Raw genomic sequence first — 27,324 nt, forward strand, 5'->3', positions numbered from 1 at the left:
AAGCAGGGAATTAGAGTTTGTAAAGATTCAAAACAGGTTTGCATTTTCGTACCAGTTGATTTTCTGAGGTTAGTTTTTTCCCTAGCAAAAATTCAATTCTGCTTTGTAGAATTTTAATTAAAAAATGTTATTTCTGCTATCAATTTCGCCCCTTAATTCAAGTCGAGATCATACACAAATAACCAACAAATTATTATAAATACAAGGGACAAAATTTCCTAGCTAAAATTTTATAAAACATCGTACCTCATTTTTATTGCAACCCTGAGATGAGAAATCCACGACAGACAACAGTTCCAAAAATTTAAAATCGCCAGCTGCGTAAACACGTCGCAAAATAATAAAGTCAAGAGTCTAGAAACGAAAGTAAAACTTCGGTTTGCTTTAATTGTAGTATTTTGGCAATGGTCTGTTCGTGGTCGCGAGTATGTTCGCTCCGTGTGTTTATCATCGGAGCGTGTGAAGGCTTTGTTTAAAATTGCGTCGCGTACGCGAGCCAACAAGTTGGCCATCAATTATCCGCACTTGCATACTACTTGTTCGCTTGCACCTGCAATTTGCAGAGCCCCACCGCCAACCCCTTTCGGAAAGAATGCCTTTTCTCAGCTGAAAACAAACTATTTGCCAAGTGCTTTTGGCGCCAGAGACGCGCACTGCTTTGTTATTGTGCGGGGGGAAAAAAGAGAAGAAATGTGCAAATGTCACTCGAGCGGCGGCAAACTCAAGGACTTTTACGAGCCGGCACGCTGAATCTGAAAAGATGGAAAAAGACGCTCGTGCGTTTGTGTTACTCGCGAGAGGAGAGTGAAATGAGGCTTTATAAACTGTTAATTAAACGCGCGCGTGAGTCGCTTTTGCCAAGAATGACGTTTCATCTCGGTATAAGTCTCATTCTTGCAGCAAAAAGGCAGCAAGGAGCTTGCCAATCCAATTTTATTTTTTCAAATCGAGCAACTCGATCAAAGACGCCAGTTGCTACTCTCAGAATACATTTTAACAACAACAGTCTATACAACTTTTTTTATTTTTATTTTTAGTTTTATTTTAACTAACCCAAGGAGAGTATGTAGCTATTTTTGCTTCAAAGTTCTTTTTATTTCCGAGGCACTGGACAGTACGTAATTAGAAGTTCTGCAAGCTTAAAATTTATTTATTTATTTTTCTCTGCCCAGCCTGCAGATAGTTTCTTTCCCTCGGAAAGCAGGGAATAATTCTTTTTAAGAATATTTTCTCTTAAAATGGTTGGTTTTTTTAAGGCTACGTCGCGACTCTCATGGAATTCTTCTCTCTTCTGCCTTTTTTTATCGCACTCAAAGCAACTGCATGCAGGTAATCGGTTTCCATTAACAGGTGTTGATTTATTATTCAGGCAAATTCCCCTGAACGAGGTCTTGAGGTATCAAAAATGCTGCTGTTCAAAACAAGATCGCGAAAGTAAACTAAAAATCTTCATTTTTTGCTGGAAAAAAGGAAACACGTCGGCCTTAGTAACTTTCCAAAAATAATTTCAAACTTTCTTGTCGTCTGTCGTTATTTTCTTTCAAGACATTTGACAAGTCCGGCGTCCCAACATCATGCTCATCAAAGTGAAAGAAGACTTTCTGTCTTTTTGCTATCTCAACTCATGCGGTTCACTAGCTGCGCAATATGCCACCTTTTGTTTGTTCCTCTAAGTCAGCCGAATGACATACCGCGCACGGAACTAGAAACAGAAACACACGGACTCATCCTTGTCAGTTCGATTTCCGGCGCGGCGTCCACTCATTTTTCAACTGAGCCGCCGAATAGGAAGCACGTGCGTATTTCGGTCTATCTGTCTGTCGCGGTGTTTGCAAACGACCTAAAAATGAGGAAAAGGCGGTGCCGGCGTGCGGTGCGTGGGCTCTGGATGTCAGCCGGGACTGCCTATTTATCGATTAGCTCCTTGCAACCAGCCTTCCTGCCCAAGCCAGCCGGCAGGAGCCTCCCGCGAAATTCGATCGACTCGTACGCACACTATATGTATGTATAAATGAGGAATAGAGCCCCGGAATTGGGTCACACTCGCGCACCCTTCACGCCTCATAAGCACAAAATAAATGACTCCAATGCTTTGGCAGCTTAATTAAGCCGCTCCGAATTAGCTTTGGGACAAAGGATGAAGCTGGTTAATTGTGCTTTTCGGAATGTGGACTTCGTGAACGCGTAAATTTTTGGCTCTTTTTCCAAGAGGATGCAAATTTATTCTTAGCTTGGACCTTCCAAGTCGAATTTATTCACAAGAACTTGAAATTTTCATCCCCAATGTTTAAGTAGCACTGGAGTTTCAGTTTGGACAGCGCCAATCGATTCCAGAGGGTGGAAATAGGGTTGGCAATCAAATCACTAGGTCGAAAATTGGACTCAACATGCTGAAAATCCGTAGAGTACGAGTACGGCGGGAAAGCTACAAACGTTAAATTAAACTAGCTTGGAAATTTCATCATGAAATTGCCTTTCAGCACAATGAATATTTATGTTGTTATTTCTTAACTAACAGCTGATTAGCGCGGTAATTTGCGAATCAACCGTTAGATGACACATCTGGTCAATGGAAAAATAACAAAATACGCGGGAATTAAATTATTAGTTAGGCACGCCTCTTTTTTACGCTTCTGATTGGCTGCTGGATACTGTCTCCTGATTGGCCTCCATTGTTTCGACGCCATATTGACTTCTGACACGCGGGAACCAACACAGATCGCAACCTGGCCCCCGGTGCTTAATTCAAAACCATTTTCAAATCATAGTTTTTATTCTAATCGTTTTCGTGTGTGTTTTTTACATAGCCATGTTGTTACTTTTTCTTCTTGCTTTTTAAACATCAGAATTTGGTTTTAATTTAAAAAACTCTAAGTCACTACTAAAATGTAATATAACAATTATGTTAACTAACTAATTCATATTTATATATAAGAAACTCCCAAAATAGAATTCCTTTCTAGAAAGTATTTGAGATGAAATAAATTTGCGGTATGTCTTTGACGCAGTACTCCCTCCACCGGTGCTCACCAAGGGTGGAAGATTAATTTTGCCACGGGCAGCATTTATTTTGAGCCGTCCAACTTTTGGCAGTTGGGCGAAAGATTTCCATTTCATAATAGGGCCATTAAGACCGTTTTAGAGTGGCGAGCAATTCATATATAACAGAGTTCCATCATCGATCATCTCCGGCGACGAGATGGATTGCTGGATCGGCGGACCAACATTTTTGTGTACATGCACTCGCCCTTGTCGCGAAAACACGCCACGCATCTCTCTGCCTGCGTGTTGTGTGTGTGTGAAAGGCGCTTTCTCTTGGCTCGATGGCGTCCGTCCAAAATGTATAAAATACTACCCTACTTCTTTCGCGAGTGAAAGAAAAAAGGACAGCAGCCAAAGCGCGCGCAATGAATATAGTAGGGACGTCGCCACCGCAAAAGGGCTCTTCGTAATGTAAATAGAGCATTAACATGATCGAGACGAGCACCCTTACGCAAGGTGGCTGCAAAGACACGCCCCGTGGAGCGTGCCGACGCATTTCGCGTGAAAATATACGAGTTTTTCCTTTTTGATGTTAAAAAAAATTAAAAAAATGTAAAAACCTAGTTGCTGGATATATTTATTTAAAATCGGTTCGCACTGCGCAGATCCAAGATGGCGTCTGAATGTGGGAAAGAAAAAGCTCTCTTTTGATTCCCGTACGAGTGTCAAGAGTTTGTTTTTACGATTCAAAAGACACAATTAGTACAAGTAATGCAAATTATGTCACAATATTGACCAAAACTTGCTTGTTTTCGCGCATTTTCACGCGACCTGTTTTTTCGCGCCATACTCCACCGGATGCCATATCTGCGCGTCATACGAACCTGGCCCCCGTTGGAAATTAGCTACGTTTTTTCATTATTAAAACTATAATATGGTCAAGTTTCACCAATTTCTTGCAAGGAATAACGTATTGCTCATATATTTTATCAAAATATTATGCAAATTGATGCGATTTCCCGTGAAATAAACGTTTTGCGGTTTTCCCGTTTTTTCAGCGTGTTTTTAAAAGGACAAAACTCTCAAAATCAAACAAAATTATTATTAAGTTATCTTTTTTGGTTGAAAACTTAAAACGGCATAATTCCAGAGCGCACAACTTCATTTTTATAACAATCGTGCAGGCAGCAGGTTTTGGCAACCCTGGTTGTGAAGATCGCAGTAGTTTTATCTCTAACAATGAGAAGAGTTGGAAGCATGTATTTCAAAGTGAGGAAACCTTTGCCTGTGTGTAATCGCCAACTGCGAAACGAGTTGCTAAAGAACATTTCTGTGTCAGTTATGTGCAAATTGCTCGACAATCTCAAGATCGTGTCCATTAGGGCCGCAAAACACGCAGTGACAGCATGCTTTCTCCTTTGGCGGGAAGCCCGAATTCGGCCCTTTATTTCCGCTTTTTGCCTCTGCTCTTAATCTCTCTCTGGCTCCGAGTATTACCCAGCTAATACGGCTGCATGTGTGCCGACGAGAGAAGAAAGGGAGGAAAAAGAACCAATTATGCCCGCGCTGCTGCATCCGCTGATGAGCGAATTTCCCCGGTTTTCCGCGACCGTTCCGAGCACAATCGGGTCAAGTGCAGTACGTCTTGTAATTGCTCAAACTGCGCGCACGTGCTCGACTCGAATTGTTTGGATGATTTTCCGCTTCTACGCTGAAATACACCACTCAAGGCTGCGATCTAATTTTATATTGCCGCCAGCGTTTTTTAGTTTAATCCCGACGCCGACGGTCAATTTAATCCGGATGAAAATTGTTCCCCGAGGCTTATTTTTTATGCGATTTTTCGCGGCGAAAAAGCAGTAAAACGTTTTAATCCGGGCTTTGTGCTTTCAAATTTGGCTAATGTAGCCGGCTGAAGGCTGAATCCGAGTTTAGTGCCGTGCCAATTTTCAAATGCGGTGAATTCAAAGAAAAAACGGCCACAAAGCTTCTCCTTCAAAGTTTGTATCGTAAAGAAAAAAACAATATTATGCGCACAACTTTTGAACAAACTTGTTCTTCTGTGTTCCGAGTAAGTTAAAATCAGTGGAATAGAAAGTGCGATAAGTCTCTAACTCTTTCGTTGTGATAGGGGTTGTGACTTTTAGACGGTCGAATTTTTTTTCTGAACTTCCACCCGTCACGGGAAGACTAAATAAACGCAAATTATGCAATTTAAAGTCTTTTAAACAAAATTTAAAATCGTCTTAATGCGGCAAAAACCGTATAGATTCGCTAAAAATAATAATTCGTGCAAAAAGAGCAAATTTTTGGCTCTGCGGTGACCATTTTTTAGATTGAGGTGGATGATTTCAGCTCAGAAATATATATTTTGTTTAGTTTCCAGTTCTTATTTTCGTAAAAAGATAATTCAGTCTAATTGCAGGGTTGTTCCAATTTTTTAACATTTTTTGAAATATTTTTGCGGAAGAACAAACACAATTATTACGAGTTCTGTTTTTTCCAATTACATAGATAATAGTTTCATTTTTTTAAGTAAAGAAAATCTTAATTCTAGATGCAAGATTCAGAAACATTTATTTTTTCTTGATAAACCTGCGAATTTTTACATATATTTGCAAAAAAATGAGGTAATTTGTGAAGAAAAACTGTCATTTGAAACCTCAAGCACGCGTGAATTGTTTTACAACCGTTTAAATCGATTAGTACTTTGCTCCGACAAACAGTTTAAAACATTCAACTCTATTTAGCCCAAAAATATCGACTAAAATTTACAATTTTCTGACCCTGAGTTGTGATCGAGGTTAATGAAACGAATAATTTATACACTCTTTTCTGTTTTTAAGCTCGTCGCACCAGTAATTTAAATAATTCATCTGTTTTTGGCAGAGAGGAACTCTCTGTAGAGCATAATTTGCAAGCATCCCTTGCATAGTTAACATGGCTGGCGTGTCACTGACGTCAAGCCATTTTTGGCAAGGACGTGTTTTTGCAGGAAAGCATTTGGAGAATGCTCTGAAACTGGCAGGGCCGCCCGCGTGCCTCTCTTTCTATTTGCTTGGACAGGATTGTTTTTTCAAAGATTTCCTTAATATGCTTCTTGGTCGCAAAATGTTGCTTTGAGAGAAGCGGAAGTGGAGCAGGTCTGCTGCGTCCCCCGGGAAGGACAACTCGGTGGGATCTGCTGCGCGGCGCGCGCGGTAAATATTTTAGCCAGCGACAAACACACACAAAGCCAAAGAACCGCACGAGCACCCGCGGCACGCTTCCAGCTTTATTGCTCGTAAAATGGGCAAATTTTAGGAATACGAGCAGAATGAGATAAGAGTATGTATTGATGAGCCAGCCCAACAACGCGCCGCACCAGCAATCCATCAAAGGGGAGCTTTTCCCGCCGCAAAAATAATAAATATATAGCTGCGGTATAGGAATAAAATTAAGAATTTGCACTGGAAATATGTGATGGTGCATTGTTTAAATTTGGGAATTATTTGTGATCAATGACGGCTAAAGGGAGGATAAAAATTCAGTGGAGTATTTTCAGTACTTCGTAATTCCTAGTTATTATTTTTTTTCTAAAATTTGGGACCTTTGAAATATCGCAGTAATTTGGAAGTTTGTCTAATTTTGGAAAACTGCACACGGGAGGATGCGCAATACCGAAAGGGATCGACTGGTGCAAGAATCATGGGCCTCCGGACCATAGGGCCTGGGTTGGGCCCCGAAAACCAAAACTAACTTAGTAATGTCACACAACACGTTTTTTCACATAAAAAAATTAATAACTTGGCTCCTATGGGTCGCAGAGTAAAAAACCAAAGTTTGTTGGACTCGTGCTGCAATTCTGCGTCGAGTGGACCCGAAAGTGGCCCCCGTCCGCCCCCCTCGGCCCCAAAAGCCCTCAAAATCTGAGCAAAAAGTACCTTTTTCTTTGGATTATTTATTTGGAGGGCGATTTTCATTTCATTTCTTTTTCATTTGGCACCGAAAGGCGTCGACGGGCCGGGTTTAGTGCCGAAATTCCCGTTTTTGGCAAATTATATACATTGAAAGATAGGGAAAGCGTATTAGTATGTGAAGAATAAATTTTTAATATTGCGAAAACCTGGAAAAACTTGGATTTAGAGTTTTAATTTTTGTTTAATTAAAGCCACCGTCAGTCAATAACAATTTTCAATAGCCAAAATGTTAAAATATCCATAGTTTAACTAAAAAAATCACATGTGTTCTCTCTCTAAATAACCAAAAGCTTTTTATAAATTTCATTCATGGATCTAAATGTTTATGACGCAATCGTGACAAAGCCTCAAATTATTTTTAAAACCCATTATCGCAGGACGAACGAAGCTGAAAGGCGCACTTAACTCACCCAAATAATGAGCACGTTTTGAATTTCGATCTGGTGCAGCGCGCAGAGAAAATCATTTTGAATTCCGGTGGCTGCGGGCCAAAGCGGCCAATAATGCTGTCTCTCTTTCTCTCGGTGATTCGGACGGCGAAATGGAATCGGCCGGCCGTGCTGACAACCGGGTGTCCGTGGCGGCATGCAAACAGAAAAACAATTCCAGATGACGAGAGCTAGGCTGAAAAAATAAATGAGCCTCGAGCCAAAAGCTAATGCACCTCTCAATCTTATCTGACCCCTTCGCCAAGTGGTACGAAAACATTTTCACAAAGCTGATGGACTAACTTCACCAGACGATTTGTTCGTGAGAAGCTAGTTGAACCTTTTTTGCTTGTTAAAAATTGGTACACTTGAGTAATCAATTTTTCAGGTTCAAATATCCATTCCTTTGTTTGTTTTGACCAATAGATGGCACCACCGTTCATTCAAAAGTTTTTTTAGCTGTGATTTCATATTTAAGCTCTATTTTTGTGTTTTAGGCGCGTAGAGATTTCATTTGAAATACTCGAATTACCGGTTCATTTGAGAAAATGGTTTCTAAACGTAACACCAGAATTGTGAACGTCAAAACTAGGGCTGTGAGTTCAGGTTCAGACAACCTGCCATTTTTTTCTGAGCTTCCAATCGTCACGAGAGCAGATCATGCAATTTTAAGTAAATTTAAGTATTAAAACCGTCTTCAAATTTCTTACGCTACCGAAAAACATTCTGAAACCGTCCAAGTCAGCTAAAAATTGGTGCAAAAATGCACCAACTTTTGGCTCGTGGTTTTTTCCAAATAAAAAAATAGGTCTAAAATATATTTGACATATTTTCCGGTTTACGAAAAGTCGGTTTGATTCAAACTGAGTGACCTAATTTTTATTCTTCGGGCGTTCAGAATGCCTGGATTTGGCATCAACGGAAAAGGTAATTTAAAATAAAATTGTTGAGTACTGTTGGCGTTATTTTTGGGAACTTCATTTTAAAAAAATACGCAAATGGCTAATGGTCTGCATTTTACTAAAAAATTACCCTTTTTGATCTAAAAGTCATTGAGAAATTCCTCAACTTTCTGAAATTTGCAGTTGTTTTCGGACACCTTTTTGGGTTTTGAATTTTTAGGTCTATCCAAATTGGTGTCAAGTGGGGTTGACACCCTTTGACTGCTTCAGCTCTCTGGGGGAGATCATGAAGAGTCCAACGGTGTGAAGTTTTTGTAAATCTGATGGTTAGAAGCTAAGATTGTGTGAAAAATGTGTTTTTTCGAAGAATAAAGTAATCAAATAACAGTGTGACAACTAAATCTCGAGTTCAAAGAGTCGCGTTTACGAAAACTGCATATCGCTTGCCTCGTTTTCATGTCTATGATGTCCATGAAGAAGATAAACACTAAATTCCGCTGCGCCAGTAAGGTGCAAACAACAAAATATTAGAAAATTTTACGTTTTTCAGGGTACAAAAAGGGATCGAAGGGATAGACTACTTCGGATATCTAGGGGAGGTTAAGACTAGTTAATCTGACATGTGTGGTATTTATACAAATCTGACCATTAGAGAGATATGGGCATGTAAACATTTCTAGAAAACCCGGAAAATCACAAACTTTGTAGTTTATTTTTTTTTAATAAAAAAATTAAGGCAAATAAACGCCATTCTTCATTTGATTCTTTCAACCTTTTTTGCGCTCTACTAGATAATTATGACAAAATCAAAACTTAAAAATTTTCAAATACGAGTTCAATTAATTTAAAAACTCAACTCGAGCTTAAAAATTCAAAAATTCGAAATTCACGCTTCCGCAAAACCTGAAAATGTGTAAAGTAAGAGTTTCCTGTCAAATAGGGCCTAGTGTCAGTGTAAAAGAATTGAAAACCTTCAGACATTTCATTTTCCCAAATTTTGAGTGAAATATAAAACACGAAAAATTTCAAACAAATTTAAGAAAAAAAATGCTATCGCTTATTCCCTTTAACATCCTCTGCGGCGTTGGAAAAAAAGGTTTGGGGAATTTTTGCTGGCCGGAAGTGCGCGAAATCGATTCTCATCGAAGGCCAGCGTTTGGCGCGCGGCGGGTCCAGCATGGCGCATCCGTGTTTCTCTTCCGGCGGTACGTCAAGCAAGCAAGCTAGCAAGCAAGGGGTGGGTGGGTGGGTGGCTGAGTTGGTAATGTTAATGGGCGCAGTGGTGGGACTGTCGAGGAGCACCGACCGACCGGCCGGCCGACAAACACACGCTCGCTCGCTCAGTCAGCCAGAGCGGCCACGCCAAGAAGCTGAAAACGCGATCGCTGCCGCTGCTGCTGTGCGATTGCAGATTTTTCGCCACATTTCCTCCGCAGTCCGTACCTTTGGCCAAGATGACGAGCAGGGGCAGTCGCAGGTGCAGCGCCTACTCGGTCAACTCGCACTACTCGCGCAGGGGCAGCTACTGCAAAGGTATTTTTTTTTTGGGTTCTTTCCCTATAATACCGCGTGCGATAGAGTTTGTTTTTGGGGAATTTCAGGACTCGTCGGGATATTTTTAGACGTCTTGTTTTGTTGAAGTAGGTGCTTTTTAAAAGGATTTCCTGTGTTTTAAAACTCATATTTTTTCGAGGCAGACGCGGCAAATCCTGCGGCAGACAAAATATTTTGCTTTTTGGGCTTAAAAAGAGTAATTTATTATCACGAATTTTCTGCTCGTGAGGAATGAAGCTGTTAGAGTGTTGTGCCAATTTGTCTGTCATTCTCTTACAATATTTTTCCGAAAATAAATTAAGGTTTGCAGTTAAAGAGGAATGATACTGCAAAAGTCTGGAAAATGCTTGTTGCCAATGCATTTGGATTCAGCCAAAATTGACCTAAGAAGCATTTAATTTTTTGAGAAAATTGGCTGGAAAGTTACCGTGCTTTTCAAATGGTAATGGCTGTCCCTTTACTTGAAATCCGATTTAATTTCAAAAGCAAGAATTTCCCCAATAAGTGGCATACACCGTTGGACAGATCTCGACGAGATGAATCGGAATGTGCCAAGAAAATATGTTCAAGCACTGTTAGTTTTGGAGGAAATTGGCAAAATTTGAATTTTTATTGTAGGAAGGGCCCTTTTTTATTATTGCAAATTGTTGAACAAATTGTTTATCGATCAATTGTTTATGGCATGCAACAATTTAAATAATTTTCAATTGTTGCCCTGTATCATTCCACTTTAAAAGCTTTCTTCAATAATTTTCTGGAAAAAACACTCAGCCTTGCAGTATGATTTCCGCCCTTTTGCCAAACCGTTGTAGCATGACAATGTGTTTCAGCCATTTTATCTGCATTAGGATCTAATTTTTCTCTTTCAACCTCATATATTACATTGCATGGTACACAAAAATTCTACCACTCGAGTCTTTGGGCTGTTTCGACAAGAAAATAAAAGCAGCCACAAATCGCCATACCGAATAAATTTCACACAGCATTATTTCTCAATGTGTCCAGAGCAGTGCCAAAAAGCAGCGTGATAAAACAAACTTTCGCTCCCCTTTCTCATTTGTCTGGAATGCATTTTGCGCGAGTGCAAATAAATCTTAAGAAAGTAGGGCCGACGCATCGGCGAAAGCGGATTATCTGCGAGGGCGACACTTGCACGTGACTCGTGTCTTGTGTCTTATTCTTCCTCACTCACCCGCGGTCGGTGGCAGCAAACAAACACGAAAAGTACATGCGTACCAAAGGGGATGCAGCCCTACACGAGCCTGCCACGCCACACGACAGCTAGTGGGCGGCGCTTTTGACCTCTCTCTCTTTTTGCACGTTCGTCCTCACATGCAAATTGGCGGAAATATGCTCTCACGTTCTCTCGCATACGAGCAGAACGTGTCCGGCCTGGGAAAGGCGCAAAAACTATTTTCGCCTGGTTGGTTCGCGGGCTTAAATGCCAAACAATTTTTGCATAATGCGTCGGGGCTTCCGCAGAAATATGAGAGCACCGTGTCTGCACTTTATACGCTCTTTTAACGACTCCGCGAGTGTCTTAGTTAGTACTTGAGAAAGGTAATAAACTCGTGCAGAATATAGGATTATCCTAAGAGGTAATGAAGGTTTCGTGGCGTTCGCGCACGCCTAGGTTTCAAAATAAATGGTAGAATTTATTATGGCACCGCGTAGCAGGTAATTAAAACTCATTTTTACTACGCAGCAATGCAAAGAATTACAAAAATTGACCTACAAATACAAAATGTTATCTTTTTAGGCAGAATATTTATCAAGAATCAATAACTTAATTGTTTTATCCTCATACAGGTATTTAAAATTATAAATAAGTAATGTATGAAAAAGAAAAAGACAAAATGTCAGATGCCAACGTTCGCTTTGTACTGTGACAATTTTATTGTAAGACTTCTAATGCGGGTTGATTGGACGTCATTTTTTATTGCATTTATTGCAAACATAGTTGACAGGGTGCAGTGGTAAAAAACGTTTTTTATTTTTACACTAGTTTCCTGCAATCTAGTTTTTCAATAATTTTCTAATTATTTGCTCATGACCTCGACTTGAAAAATTGTCAGAGAGAAATTTTTGGATAAATTGATTCAGAAAATGGCAATTTAAAAGAAGAAAACTGCACAGTAGAGGAAATTTCGACCATTCTGACCGCAAATTATATATTTTCGCATGCGAAAAATGGAATAAAATCATTTCTTGCGCAAGAAATTCCTAAAAATTGAGTAGCAAAAACCATAAATAACCATTGGTGAAAAATACCAAGTGAAACAACATTAAATTTGAATTTTTTTACTGATAAAGTTTAATTGATTTGTTATATTTTTTATCGATTTAAAATAAAAATTTTTAACATCGTTAAGCAGTAAAAAATTGATCGAAAATGTGTCTATAAAATGTTCTGCAATAACTTGAAACAAATTAAATAAATAACTGGACGAAAAACAACAAATATGAAAATAAAACAAAACAATTTTTCCTAGTTGCTACATGCATTACTAATTTCTTTACATGAACATAGTTATCCAATTAAATTGTCTCGTAAAATGTAACATATTTTCATCTATATGACTTTTATTCTTGCTCGATAATAATGAGTCAAATTAAGAAATTAATTTAATAATTCCCTCTAATTTTAAATTGCGCTCTTTGCAATCGAAAAAATAAATAAAAATAAGCCTCTGAACTCACTGTATGAAATTAAATTCCTCATTGCCTGTTTACGTACCTCTCTACGCCTACTTCCCGCTGTTAACCACCCAAAACACGCAACAAATGGCGGCCATAATAATTTACCCTTGTCCGTGTATGAAATATTGAAACGCACTTGTGGCTGTGACGGTATGTGGAGAAACTACTTAACCCTCCTACAAGTATACTACGCAGTGTGGAATTTAGAGCCGTGTGCCGTGTCCCATTTAAAAAAGGTCTGCGGGGCCTCTGTTCCGCTGGGAAATCTTTCTTTCCATTTCTCGCGCGCGAGTGGAAAAGATAGTGCGCACCAGCTGGTTCGCCTTTTCATTTTATATAAGCCGCTGCGAGCAATTCAGCAGCCAACATGCGAGGGAAGGTTGGAACGAAACAATCTGTGCCGCTAGCTCGGCGCGCGGATTACGTTCTTCGCACTCCCTAAAACACAACCTATCCAATCTGGCCGTGCAAATAGAACGACCGCGCCGCTTGTGCAACCGGAGAAAGGTCCCAGACGGATTCCGTCCTTGGGAGCAGTCGTCTAAACTAGGGTTCTCCCCGGTCTAAATCTAGATGAAAAATTGCACCAGTAAAGCTACTTTTGTCCTCTTTTATTAGTTCATTAATTAAATCGTCAAAATAAGTAAGCTCTTTCTGACAATCTTACGATCAGACCAACAGGTTAAAATTTTTAATTCGTGTTGTTCTTGTCCGGATTAACATGGGGATCGTTTTCAATAATCGAATTTAGTTTTTGTTCAATCTTCTCTATAGCGAGAGGAATAGACTATAGTGTATCATTTTTTATTTTACGCTTTGGCAGGAAAAATCGGAAATGGCTCCTTCGTTGCTTTAATTTTTTTAACTGATTATTTAACTCTAAGCTTAATTTTAACTCATTGGAAAAATTTGTTGGGCAATAATTGTCAATTTTCTAGTTAATTATTGTTTTCTTGGTAGGGTAAAAACTGCTAGAAAATTTAAATCAGTTTTCTGAAATTGTTTGGTCTTCTAGAAAATACAAAGCCTATTAACAAATTCTTTTCTAATAATTTTAAAAATAGTCCAATTGATTTGTATGCGTAGAATATTCTTGCCTTAATTCGAAATCAAATTTATATTAAATTATTATTACAAAATTTCAAACATCGATAAAATTTTGTCCCTTTGTTCCATCAGGCATCACTAATTCAATAAATTCAATTCACCCACTATAACAAATACGAATTATCCTGAATAGTTTCCTTTTAGGTGTCGGCCATGTCAGGAATACAGCAGGAAGTTCTTTAAATGAATGTTTTAATTAATAAATTATTACTATTCCACCTAACACATATAGATTTGTTTGAAAAGTTCTTGGAATTGTTACTGACCCAGTCTTTGTTTCAAAAATTCTTTTGCAAGTAAAATTTTAATTTTTATATAATTCTAATACTGGTTCTACGTATTTATCAAACTTCACAATAGTTTTCTAAATTATTTGAAACAAAACATCCACCGTGAATCGATTTGTAACTCGTTCTATGAAAGAGCTTGCTAACTATAGAGACCCAGAAAGGAGGTGAAGCGGCACTAAAATGGTTTTGAATGATTTACCCTACTTTCGTCCGTCGTCATCAAGTCTCCTGCGCTGCTGAAATTGGAGTACAAAAAGCGAGTGCGCAATTTATCAAGCAATCGGGCGTGTGTGTGTTCTTTATTTTTTTTTCGTTTGCTGCTTGTCTGGAGTGTGTTTTTGCACGAGCAAGGAAGCTCACGTTTCAATTTGGCTGATGGAATCGGCTCGTATGTGTGTGTGTGTGTGTGTGTGAGTCTGTATGTCGTTTGGGCGGCAATTCATAATTCATAGAGACTGCTCGCTCGTAAAGCGCCCAAGCCGGCCGGATCAATAAACGTCGTGCTCGCCGCCACACTACACACACGACCGGCAAATAAAATATAAATGCCAGCCATCTACTCTATTATCTCCATCCCGTCGATTCGCAAGCTGGGCGAAAATTACACCGCAGATTCGTCTCGCGCGCTTTTAAATAGAAATCGATGCGAGCACATACATACAAGCTTGGCTTGTACCGAATCTTTTGTGTTCGACCGACAATGAGGAATAATAATTGTGATTGCTGTTTAATGGGGATGTATGTATTTATTTATTCAACCCTGAGAAGTGTAAAACTAGTCCATTTTTTAGTTAATTATTAAATAATTTAGTCTAAATTAATTTTATTTATTAGTTTTAATCGCCGGGGGCTAGATTCACGTGGCGTCTGGTATAGTCCAGCGGGAAAGTTAAAAACGTAAAATTAAATTGGTTAGGAAAATTTATCAAGAATAATGAATATTTTTGTTATTTCTTTACTAACAGCTGGTTGGCCTGGTAATTGGCGAATCGACCGTTAGATGGCACATCAGGCTGATGGAAATGTAACAAAATACGCGGGAATTAAATCATTAGGTCGGCACGCCTCTTTTTCGACGCTTCTGATTGGCCGCTGGACTGTCTCCTGACTGGCCTCCATTATTTCGACGCCATATTGACTTCTGACACGCGGGAACCAACACAGATCGCAACCCGGCCCCCGGTGGTTATAAGGCTTTTTCTAATAAAAATATTTTTTGCTGCAATTTCACCCATTTGGAAGTTATAAGTTTAGTTAAATTAAAATCTCATAAATTTTACTAGTTTAAAATCTAAGTAAGTATTATAATATTCTATAACTCGCACTTAAAATAAACACATAAAAATGGAATTTTTAGGAATACGCACAAAATTTAGCGTTGCTCTAGAAAAATAGACGGTTACAGATATATTTTGGTAATTAGTTCATAAAATGTGTAAAAATTATAGGCTTTAAAGAAAATTCTCATGAAAATTTTCGTTACAGACTAGAACTTGAAGCATTTCATTCTGTGATGTTATTTTACATTTAATTTATGTGCTTCTTATAAATAGGAGTTTTCTTTTTTCATTTATTTGCAATTTAAAGGAAATTGTTTATAATAGTTTTAGTTATTTGTTTTCACAATTTCAATAATCAAAACGGGACCTTAATTAAATCAAAATTCAAATTTTGCCTCAATTTTTTAATCTAAAATTTACAGCAACTCGCCATAATTTCTTTGCTTTAATAACAATAAAATGTCATTCTATTTCAAAAAGTCTTTTCATGCTGTCAAATTTCTACGCTATAAATTAAACTTTATCTATTTAAAATATACGCTACCCATTGGAAACGATGCAACTTAGCCCCAAAATCAGATAAGATTTTACCCCTTTATTTTCCACGGTCGTCAGGCGGATATCCAGGAGTAAATAATGAAGCTGTTAGACGAGAAAAATGCCGGAGCTGTCCGCCCTGCGCCGTATCGATCAGGATCTCGAGCTCCTTCAATCAGGGCGTCGCGCGAGGGCTTGCTTTTTTCAAAAGGCCTAAAAAGGCAGGAACAAACAGACCATATTTTTCTCTCCGGCTTGCAATTTGGCTGGTGGCGCGTTTTTGCAGGAAACGCGCGCGCGGCAGTCACTTCATGATGCGCCCATTAATCACGCGGCCCCTTTCTGGCACCAGGTTCCGCCGCCTTTTTCTGTTATCGCCCGCCGACAAAGGGAGCGGCCGGGGTGCACGCCGAGGGAAGCTGCCTGACCTGGAAATTATGCAGATTCGCGGCCCGCCGAATTATTCATGAGAGCCTTTTTGCTGATTGTATGTGGAGACACACGATTTCGCAGATTAGAACAGAGCAGCATATACACAAGGAAATGTGGCTGAAAGGAAACGGTGCCAGCGGAATTTCAATCATCACTGCCTTCGTTTACTCACGCTAAATCCCGCGCGCGCGTCGCGGAGAAACGCTTTAAATTAATTGCGCTTGGGCTCAGTCTTGACAAATTTAATTAGACCTGTGAATTGTGGGGCTTTTTGCGAGACTTGGTGAATTTAGGAAGTTTTGCAGTTTCTCTGTGTGATTAATCGTTTCTTTGAATACGCAGAAGAATTATTTAATGTAGATTCAAGCGTGAAAAGTGTCTTTATTTCCATTCAGGGTTTTTTGCCACTTAATTTATACCAATTTCTTGCGCAAGAAATGACAGAATTGAATTTTTGCCTGTGAAAATCTGAAATTTGCGGCCGGATTGGTCGAAATTTTTTGTACTGTGCAGATTTTTTCTTTTAAATTCCATTTGCTGCCTCAATTTCTCCGAAAATTCTCTCTGACAATTTTTCTAGTCGAGGTCATGAGCTAATAATTAGAAAATATTGAAAACAAAGGTGAAAACATTGCTTGGATCTAGTAAAAATTGAAAAAAATCGGTTTTACCATAGCATTTTTTTTTTAAATGCGGGTTTTTTTTGCTACCCTGCGACTGGTTGATATACGTGGGAATTTCACTCGTTCGACTGGTTTTTTTCAAATCTATGCGGAAGAGTAGAGTGAACATATTTTTATATGATAAATTCATTCTGATTTTAAAAATGGGCACAAAAAATGAACTAAATCTTTTCTTAACCATAACAACTGAATCGTTGAACAAAAATAAATGATATTTAGCTTCAAATTTCTATTTTCCTCTTAAACTCTCTGGAAAAATAACACCTTTTAATTAAGTACTGTTAATATTAAGGAGGAATAATAAACTTAAATTTATGTAAATTCTAGAAAATAAATTAAAATAAAGCAATTTAGCAAAATTTTCGTTCCAAAGAATATTTAAATGCCCCATTAATCATAGACGCAGTCCTTTCCACACCCAGAAATTGACCATAAACCACCATGAGTACGATAAATTATTTTACAAATAATAAATTAATTAAAATTGGCTTATCGGCCAAAAAATTCCCAAGTCTTTGGAGCTTTATTGATGAAATTATTGTTTCATTCATGTTCTGTGTCTGATGTCCTAATCTTAAACAAGCAAACCACTCTCATTCAATCCTGCTTATATGTTTAAAAATCAACAAAATGCGTTGAGCAATCTGTTTGAAACGTGCCCAACTGCTTAAAATTCTCAATCAGCAGCGTATTTTTCAACAAAGCGAGTGGCCGGCTAAAAATAATAGACAATTGCCATCAATTTGCCGGCGCAGTGCCGCGGGGTATTTGTTCGGTGCGCGAATTCATGAAATGGACCGCAAGTAGTCCCTTGGGTGCTGTTGCTCGCGGCCGAACAGATGTTGGCCATTTGCTAAAAAGTCAACACAAAAAGCGCGAAGAGTGTTTTCGGGCGAGCAGACTTGAGAGTTTGCAAGCGGCACCGCAGCGGCAGGACACAACAAAGGCGCGCCATCACACGGATTTAGAATCAGCAACGCAATCAATCACTTTGTTTGCGCGGCTGTGTCACCGAAATCTCGCTCGCACAAAAGAGCCTCCTCTCCGCCCCCGCCTAAAAGGCATTTTTTTACGCTCGCACATTCCAAACTTTTTTTCTTCGATTTAGTTTCGAAGCGAAATTTGTTTTCGCTGACCCCGCTGTCACTCACGTTGCAACCTCCCAACTGCGCACACGTCTAAACAGATTTTGGTTCGTGTTTTTATAACGCGTTTTAAAGGGTTTGGATGCAGAACGAATTGTTAATTTTCAAGGGCAGGTTCTAAATTTGGGTATTGGATTTTGTGGTGTTGCAACCGTGGAGACCAAAATCATGCCGAATGCAGCGCGAAGTGCGCTCCAACAGCTTCAGATATGTCATGTAGAGCATATTAAACGTAAAATTGACGACAGAATTATATTTTGGGGGCGGGAAACATCGGGAACGACACTAATGATGGTAATTAACCGAAAATAAACTCCTAGGTTGATTTCAACCCCCTCAAAAACTTATTACTATTTAAAAGGGATCCAAATCAAACCGAAAAATACGTGAAACTGAAGTGTAACTGCAATTAGAGTTTAATTTGGGGGAAAACACGTTTTTTCAAAATTTAAATTCGACTAATTTCTCAAAAATACGGAAAAACCGTGTCATTATTTTATATATTTATTTTTTCTTAAAAAAGGGCGGATTATAGCTATCTCAAAATAATTCTCGATTATTTGTTACAGAAGGCGGCCGGCGCGCTGCTTAATCTCACTAATTATCATTTTAATTAAATTTTCATTATTAGAAAATTTGAAATTTTCGCACATAGAAGCAATGAGTCTGCATTTGTAAATAAATTTAAAATTTCTTAGTGTTATGCGGAATCTCTGATAGCAATAAGGGTCTGAGTTTACCTCTGAAAATCATAGAAATTATAGACATAATTTTTCTGAGATAATTGACCAGTTGCATAAACCCTTAGTTATTGAAGCCGCCAACAGATGGCGCAACCACACTTTCTTAAAAATTTTGTTTTAAGCGGTTTTAAGGCATTTCCGCTGCGATTTCAGACTCAATCTAGCTATTTGGCTTTTTTTCAATTAATTTGCTAATTTTTGACGTGCTGAAAACCAATATCGGTTCAGCCATTCGCCGTAGAAACGTTGGAAAAGATTTTTTATTTCAAAAAATAGTTTTTCACGATTCTACGGCGATTGGCTGAACCGATTTTGGTTTTCAGCACGTCAAAAATTAGCAAATTAATTGAAGAAGGCACAGTAGCTAGATTGAGTCTGAAATCGCAGCGGAAGTGCCTTAAAATCGAAAGTCTACGGTGGCGCCATCTGTTGGCGGCTTCGAACACTTAGGGTTTATGCAACTGGTGAATTTTCGAATAAATTAACTTAATTTTGGGTATTTTAATTTTTCCCAAAAAAAATTAGAGTTTCTCTAACGGCCAGTCGGAATTTACAGACAAATTTTGTGCAAAGATGGTAATTTGAGAAAAATTTCCTCAATAGGATAAAATTAGAAATTTAATCAGCATTCTGAATTTAGGCAGTTTTTGACTCTACTATCAACTGCTAAATTTTAATCTGGCCAAACGCTGACCCCTTTCAAAACTCTGCAGATTTTGAAAAATAAAAAAATTCCAGACTCAAAAGTATTATTTTTTTATCTTCTATTATGATCTATTATTTTTTATTCGTTATTTATTTTTGTATTATTTTTTTGTATAATTATCTATTAAATTTTCATAATGTTACTCACCCCTGAAGCAATTAATTTCCTTTGCTCAAATAAGAGAACGCAACCAGTAAAATTCGAAAATTTTTATTTTGGCGCACTTTTGGTCTGAAGAATATTCATTTTTAATTAAAAAAAACTTATAAAAAACAACGGTATTATAATTTCTACTTATTTTGAGCAATAATTAGGTTTGGGTAAGGCCCCTTATCCGAATAAAATCAAGTCCAATTTAAAAAGAAATCATCGAGAGTTAGCCTCTGCTCAAGTACTGCATCAAGTAGTGCGGCATTGCTCATTTTAAAATGCAAGTGACGTTGTGCAGATTAGATTGAAGTGGCGATGAAAGTCGATCGATTGGCACAAGCATTTTTGCCATGTGGGACACGTGGAGTAAGCGGCGGCGGCGGCGGCACACTCGACGCCGAACACAATAATTGGCTGCTCAGCGGCACCTTGCATGCATCATGCCTGCGCCGGGCTGCCGAATTAACCGACTACAAGTAGTCTTACTTGTTTTGGCGCGCGGCCAGAATGCTCGGCATGCTTTGCCGTGGTTTTTTCATTCTTCTTTTCTTTGTGTCAGCCAGGCCATGTGCTCGCGCGAGCGAGCGCGCCCGCACCGAATTTCCAGGTTGCGTGTCTGTGCAGTGCCACTGCCCTTTTTGCCACGAAACACACACGCGCTCGTAAAAGAGCGTTCCGTTCGCCTGTTCGCCGCGCGCGGTGTGTCGGTGGGTGATTTATAAGACGCCGCCGCCGCGCCTTTTTAGCAGCCCTTTGTCCTCCTCCGCGCAGCGCACGTAGCGCCTCCGGATCGCCTCGACTTAAAGACGACCCACCGAGTGCTAAACGACGCTCGTAATCTCGGCGAGAATTTTCGGAACGAAAGATTATTTAATTAAAAGGAAAAGAAAAATTGTTTAATCCTGTATAAACTTTTGTTCAAATCGATTAAAAAGGCTGATTCTTCTCGAAAGTTAATTAGGAGTCTACTAAACTGTATTTGGTGCAATTATTTAAATTACTAGCTAAGATTTTAGTGATGAAAATTAAAATAAATAAATAAATCGTTTGCCTTTAGTTTCTACACTACAATTTTTAAAAAATGAAAGCGAAAACACCAATCTGAAATTTTGATAGAAGTTCTTACTAGCCTTTGGTACTACTTTAAAGGGGCTTTTGAGATTTTTTGAAAATGAATTTGCTTTTGATTTTACGAAAACTCACTATAAAATAAAAAAAATGACCCGTAATGACCATTAATCTTGATTAGTGTCTTTAAATTTGGTGTTTATTTGATTGGGATTGACGAGAGAAATCCAATACACAATTTAATTTTAAAACTGGACTACAAGGAGAAAATAAATTTATGCTTGGAACCTTCAAAAATGGAAACTTTAACAAGTTTTGTTTTACAGATGGTCCGACAACAATTTAAAATTTCGGTAATTTTTCTAATTGCATAAATCGACTTACAAATCTGTCATTTTTAATTTTTTCTTAAATTGAAAATTAATTATTTTGATAACACCAGGATCCGGGTTGCGATCCGTGATGGTTCCCGCCGGTCAGAAGTCAATATGGCGTCGAAATATTGGAAGCCAATCAGGAGACAGCCCAGCGGCGAATCGGAAGCGTCGAAAAAGAGGCGTGCCGACCTAATAATTTCATTCCCGCGTATTTTGTTACATTTCCTTTAGCCTGATGTGCCATCTAACGGTTGATTCGCCAATTACCGGGCTAATCGTCTGTTAGTAAAGAAATAAGAACAAAAATATTCACTGTGCTGAAGGTGTTTTCATGATTTTAATTTAAAAAATAACGTTTTTAGGCCTGAATAATTCCAATTAGATTTTACTCGATTAATTCCTTTTAGTCGATGTAAACCAAGAGAACATTCCCACAATTTCGAGGTTATGCAACCTGTCTGACAGATGTGATAGACGCATTGCATAAGAAAGCTGCTCATACAATCTGTGCATTCTCATGGCGTGTTATTTTCAGAACCTAGAATTTATGTTTCAAATTAATGCCCCAGCATCCAGAAGCAAATTTCCTCCCTAGACCCCGATGATTTTCTTTGCATGCGATCACGCGTCGGCCGGAATTGCCAATTTTGTCGCGTTGCCTTGTTTGCTTGCAGCAAAAATGGGGGTCAATGGCGCTCTAAAGTTTAACGACGACTTTATGCAAGCGCTCAGGGAATTAAACAGTGACGGGCGAAAGCAAATTTTCTGGGTCAAACAGGCGCCGGAAACGCCATTCTATGCGATGACTTAATCTTTTTTCTCTTTTCGACGTTTAATTTTAAATGTTATTTATTTTAATTTCTGTACTGTACTCTTTTTCCATATTAAGTAAATTAACTGTTTATTTTTCTTTAATTTAATTTCTACTGATTTTTGTTTAATAATAAATGCTAGAAAGACCAAGTTTTGCTCTGCAATTTTTAACGAGAATTATCTCATCACCCCACTGTCATTTAAATACATATATTTAAAAAGATAAATATTTGCAAATTTTCTGTTCGCAGGCCACATTGTTGACGTAGACGAGAATGAAGCTGTTCCGTCGGCGCCGCCGTTGGAGTTGATGGACCACGTCGTTGGCTACGAAAGCGTTTCGTTTGACGCAAGTAAGTACTATAATTCATGTTTTTACACCATCTTGCCTCCTTCGCCGAATTCGCACGCGTTTACACACCCGACTGACTTTTTGATTAACCACACACCCGCTTTATTAATTGCTCTGCGTGCGGCGAGAATTAGCAGAGAGCTAGAGCTGCCTTTTTGCTTGGGTGGACGCAACCCAGCCCGCTCGATTTGCCAACTACTGGAAAATTGGGTTGGCCGATGCAGCCACGCTGCTTGCCACAAATTGATTCGATTTTTTAGTTTAGAAATAATGGAAGATGATTCACTGAGGTAATTCTCTTGATCTCGGAATGGTTTTCATACTCATTAATTTTGATGACCAGTTGCATAAATCCTTAGTTATTGAAGCCGCCAACAGATGGCGCAACCACAGACTTTCTTAAAAATTTTGTTTTAAGCGGTTTTAAGGCATTTTCGCTGCGATTTCAGACTCAATCTAGCTATTTTGCTTTTTCAATTAATTTGCTAATTTTTGACGTTCTGAAAACCAAAATCGGTTCAGCCATTCGCCGTAGAAACGTTGGAAAATATTTTTTATTTCAAAAAATAGTTTTTCACGATTCTACGGCGATTGGCTGAACCGATTTTGGTTTTCAGCACGTCAAAAAATAGCAAATTAATTGAAGAATGCTCAGCAGCTAGATTGAGTCTGAAATCGCAGCGGAAGTGCCTTAAAATCGAAAGTCCACGGTGGCGCCATCTGTTGGCGGCTTCGAACACTTAGGTTTTATGCAACTGGTGAATTGTGTTCAGTTAAAAATAATTTTTAATTTAAGCCCAATCACGAAAGTTGAGAATTATTTCTATATGGAATAGGGATAAATTTTCTCTCCTTGCATGATTTTTAAGAAATAAATGGTTGGTAAAAATGAAACAAAAATAAATCTTTTCTTGAAAAAAAATAAATAAATATCAAGTTTGATTTAATTTTAATTCCTTTTAAGCTATTTAATAAACGTGTCTTAAACTATTTTAAATTTATTTTTCCTACATGAAAAATTGTCTCATTTAATAAGGATCAATTCTGTAAAACCCCGGAAAATCATTGTTGCCATTGAACAAACTAATCTTTTAAGGATTCAATTAAAGCCAAATTCAGCTGTAAATATTTAAGAAAAATGACTGCAAATATTCTCTCTACTTGAACACTTATTTTATTTTGTAACAAACAGTTTTTCCAAATTTGTAAAACACCGTAGGATAGATCTCAAAGAGAGTAATCGAAATCTGCCAAGAAAATATGGTTTAAGAGTGCTGTAATTATTTTAAGAATGTGTTTCAACAATTTAAACATTTTTTTCTGAAATTTGCTTTGCTTGACGATATATTTTCTTAACGTATCCACTTTAAACAGTTATTAATTTTTTCAGTAAGCGTTCCACCGCCATATTTCGAAGCTGAATCTCCGGAGGCTGAAATATCCAACCGGGACATCCTGCCCAACTGCCCTCAGGTCACAGAGCAAGACGCCAGGACGGCTCTTCTCTCCTTAGTAGCCCAGCACTGTTGTTACGGAAAAGATGTCGCCAAAGAGATGGCAATAACCAAAATCAACTACTCATCAGCGTTCCATGTAAAGTATTCTTATTCTGAGTGCTATTTCAGCCATACCCTGCATAAAAATAATATTTTTACTAGACTTGGATATTTCTTAATCTTTAAAATTTTTGGAAATTAGCAATTTGATGAGCGAAAAACGAGGAAATGTGTTAATATTTGGTTTTAAATCAATCTTTAATAAATTTAAATTAGTTTTGCAAAAATACTATTAATTTGAATCAGTCAGTTGCCATTAAACACTATTCAATACCACAAACGCAAATTCCTGAGCCTATTTCGACGCTCTGGAATGGTGAAATTTTATCCACAATTAGCATGAATTTGAATAAATATCACCATCAGGGGAAATAATTCAATTAACATTGACGTCAACCTTTGTTCTAATTTTGATATTTCGATTTCGGCAGTACCAACTACACTCATTCACGGAAAAAAGAGAAACGTCGTGGGCGTACTCGCCTTACGGCGGCGGCGAGGTGGACGGCGTGGAGAACGGCGCGCCGCCTCTGCCCTGGGAGATCGAGTGCTACCCTGGCACCCTGTTCGAGGACGAGGTGAAGCTGATTCCGGTGCCGCACACGTCGTCAGTCAAGTCGTGCCACAGGTGCAAGGGCGGCGGCTCGCTGCTGTGCGCCGAGTGCCACGGCAAGGGCTGGGTGCGCTGCCTCTCCTGCCACGGCGACGGCTGGAGCGCCTCCACCAGCGGCTACAAGGAACGCTGCTTCTACTGCCACTCTTCCACCCATGGACACGGACGGCAGGTCAGCAGAAGCATCTTTTTTATTTATAGAGGTCTCAGCCGCGAGATTTGAGGCTGCGGCTGGCGGGACTGGCTTAGCCGAATTTTTTGCCCAGCGGCGGCTCAATCCCAAGACAGGAAACCAAAACGGCAAACTGGAATCTGGTCCTTTTCCGGTTTTTCACAGGGAACCGGAACATGACCAGACAGGATTTTCAATTTACCAGAAAATTCCGGTTTTTCCTTTTTCAATTAATTAATAATTATTATGCCCTCAGAAAAAGCAGGCTGAAAATTTCTTAAATTTGCGAGTGGTGATATTTTTAGTTTTCGAGATGTTCCACTTCAATATTTAAAAATTAAAACATTTTTTGATTTTTTTGGGGTTTTTTGCAACTTTAAATCTGGGGTTCTAACCATCAGAATTGCACAAATTAACCACCGTTAGACTCGTCTTGACCTCCGCTAACCAGCTAAAGTGTTTAGGGAGTACTTAGCCCCAACCCCTTTCAACCCCTATGCTGCAATTTTGGTAATAAAATTTGTATCATGCTTCCACTGTGCTTAAAATATTTTAAATTATCCTAAAATCCTTTTAAATTACTTTCCCATCCCTGCTTTCAAAACTAATGAAATATTTTTTAATTTAATGCAAGTTAAAAATATCCAGAGTAAAAAAAATATTTAAATTTTCTCGCGGGGGTCGATGAAGAATAGAAAATTAGGGGTGGAAGGTAAGCACCCCTAAACCCTTTAGCTGGTCAGGGAAAGTTGAGACGAGTCCATCGGTGGCTAGTTTTTGCAATTCTGATGATTCGAACCCGAGATTTGGAGTTGCAAAAATCACGAAATGTTAAAATTTTTTTTTTCGAGTTTTGCAGTAGTTACAAAATCCATTGCTATGAAATTTTCCGCAAAATTCAGACTTGTTATGGGACCACTTTTGAACACATTTTTAATTTTCAAAACCATATTTATAAATTAGTTTAGATTTTTGTATTATTTCCGTCTTCCTTTTTGACTTATTTTCAAATTGTTTGAAATTACATTTGTTTATGTTTTAACTGCCTATTTATCTAATTCCCATTTGAAAACTAAACGGAAAATGATATGCACCCCTCTACAAACTTTAATATTGATAGAAAATATTATCGGAAAAATGCATAATATGCGTAAAAATACGGGGGCTGGCGGCTGCCTATGTGAAACAAAATTTACCCGCTGGCTGACTGAGACCTCTATTTATTTACAAAAAATGGTTCGGTTTAATGAATTTTGATTTTTAGGACTGCCTGAAATGCAACGCGAAAGGCAGGGTGCCTTGCCCGACGTGCGACAACTACGGCCAAATCCAGTGCTTCATCCAGCTGACCATCTCGTGGAAGGTGAACTCTGCCGAGCACATCGTGGAGCGGCTCTCGCTGCCCGAGGACCTAGTCAAGTCGGTCAGTGGACAGGTGGCGTTCGAGGAGGAGGCTCAACAGGTGCTGCCCATTGGACACTTTCCGGACGAGACCATCAACATGGCGTCCACCCAGATTGTCCACGCTCATGCACAGGCGTTCAGCGACCAAAAGCTCATTAGACAGGTAACTAAATTTTTGTTTAATTTAATTTTAGGTAGTTAATTATGTTCTCGTGTTGCAGAAACAAGTGGTGCGAATAATTCCAGTCACCGAGATTAACTACCGGTGGAAAAATAAGAATAACGTGTTCTATGTGTTCGGCTTCGAGAACCGCGCCTACGCCCCGGACTATCCACAGAAATGCTGCTGCGGCTGCACCATCCTGTAGGCTAGTGAGAGCTCAAGAAATTTAGTAGAACTCTTGCACAAGAACTCGGATAGTTCAGCTTTTCCTGTTTCCCAAGCGCTGGACTTTTATTTTTCTGTACAAAGAATCAACTTTTGGTTTTTTTTACACGACCCACGCGATTCCGACGATTTCCATTCTTCCGCTAGTGAGTGGTTGGAGGGCCAACTGATTTCTATTTCATTATGCTGAATTAATAAAATGAAAATGAGCAATAATTCGCGCCTAAAGAAAACAAACACCAGGTGAAAAGAAAGAAAGTAAGAAAGTAACTGCCATTTTAAAGTTAAAAAGTGCCTTACGATTGAGCAAATAACGAACACACAGCTGATTGGTTCTTCTCTTTTTGGAGTTTCGCTGCATTAGGACCATTTCTCACTTAGATAATGTAGCTTAGGATGATTTTAATGTGCACTGCCTTTATCGAGATTAATTCAGCATCGTATCCGTGCCGCTGGAAACTGGCTGAACAAAAATTCGGCCAATCTCCGCGTCACAAATGAATAAATGTTTAGAGAGTGAGCAGCAGACCATGTAATAGGAAAAGTCGAAAAGGGTCTCCAGTAGTGATAGGTGCGTATAGTCGTAATTTTGAAACTTCCAGTTCAATAAATATGTATTGATAAGGTTATGCAAACATGCCAATGTGAATCAGAAAAAAATTGACACAGGAACATATCTGTCTTGCCAAGTGTATTTTTTTCTTTCTCTTCATTTTATTCTATTACTTTATAAGACTGTCCCCGGTAGCTGATTTTAAATCTGAGATAGACCCAAAGTCACTAGGTGTGAAGCACAAAAAAAATAATCCGATGTGTGTAGTAAAAGTTTTGGCTTTTTAGCCGAGGAGATCAGTGCTGATTTTACCTGTCACATATATACTTATAATTTCCCATTGTGATCTGATTCTCTTTGTTGCTTTTCTGGATCTTCCTGTCGAGTTATGAATGATGTGAGAATTTATCTACTTGCGATTAAAAATACT

General features: G+C 38.7%; 1 protein-coding gene across 2 annotated transcripts in view; it reads left to right on the top strand.

The window, feature by feature from the left end:
• The window catches only part of LOC135945014 (protein SSUH2 homolog), a 32,281-nt gene extending 5,707 nt beyond the window's left edge, over nt 1-26,574 (top strand). For both annotated transcript variants that reach the window (XM_065492360.1, XM_065492361.1), the window contains 5 exons: nt 22,108-22,209; nt 23,599-23,801; nt 24,196-24,549; nt 25,814-26,116; nt 26,175-26,574. In XM_065492360.1, coding sequence (XP_065348432.1) covers nt 22,108-22,209; nt 23,599-23,801; nt 24,196-24,549; nt 25,814-26,116; nt 26,175-26,321 — 1,109 coding nt within the window. In that variant the 3' untranslated portion in view covers nt 26,322-26,574. The remainder of the gene's footprint in view (nt 1-22,107; nt 22,210-23,598; nt 23,802-24,195; nt 24,550-25,813; nt 26,117-26,174) is intronic.
• Nucleotides 26,575-27,324: the final 750 nt, after the last annotated feature.

This window comes from Cloeon dipterum, chromosome X, assembly GCF_949628265.1.
Source record: "Cloeon dipterum chromosome X, ieCloDipt1.1, whole genome shotgun sequence".
In the NCBI taxonomy this organism is placed as follows: domain Eukaryota; kingdom Metazoa; phylum Arthropoda; class Insecta; order Ephemeroptera; family Baetidae; genus Cloeon; species Cloeon dipterum.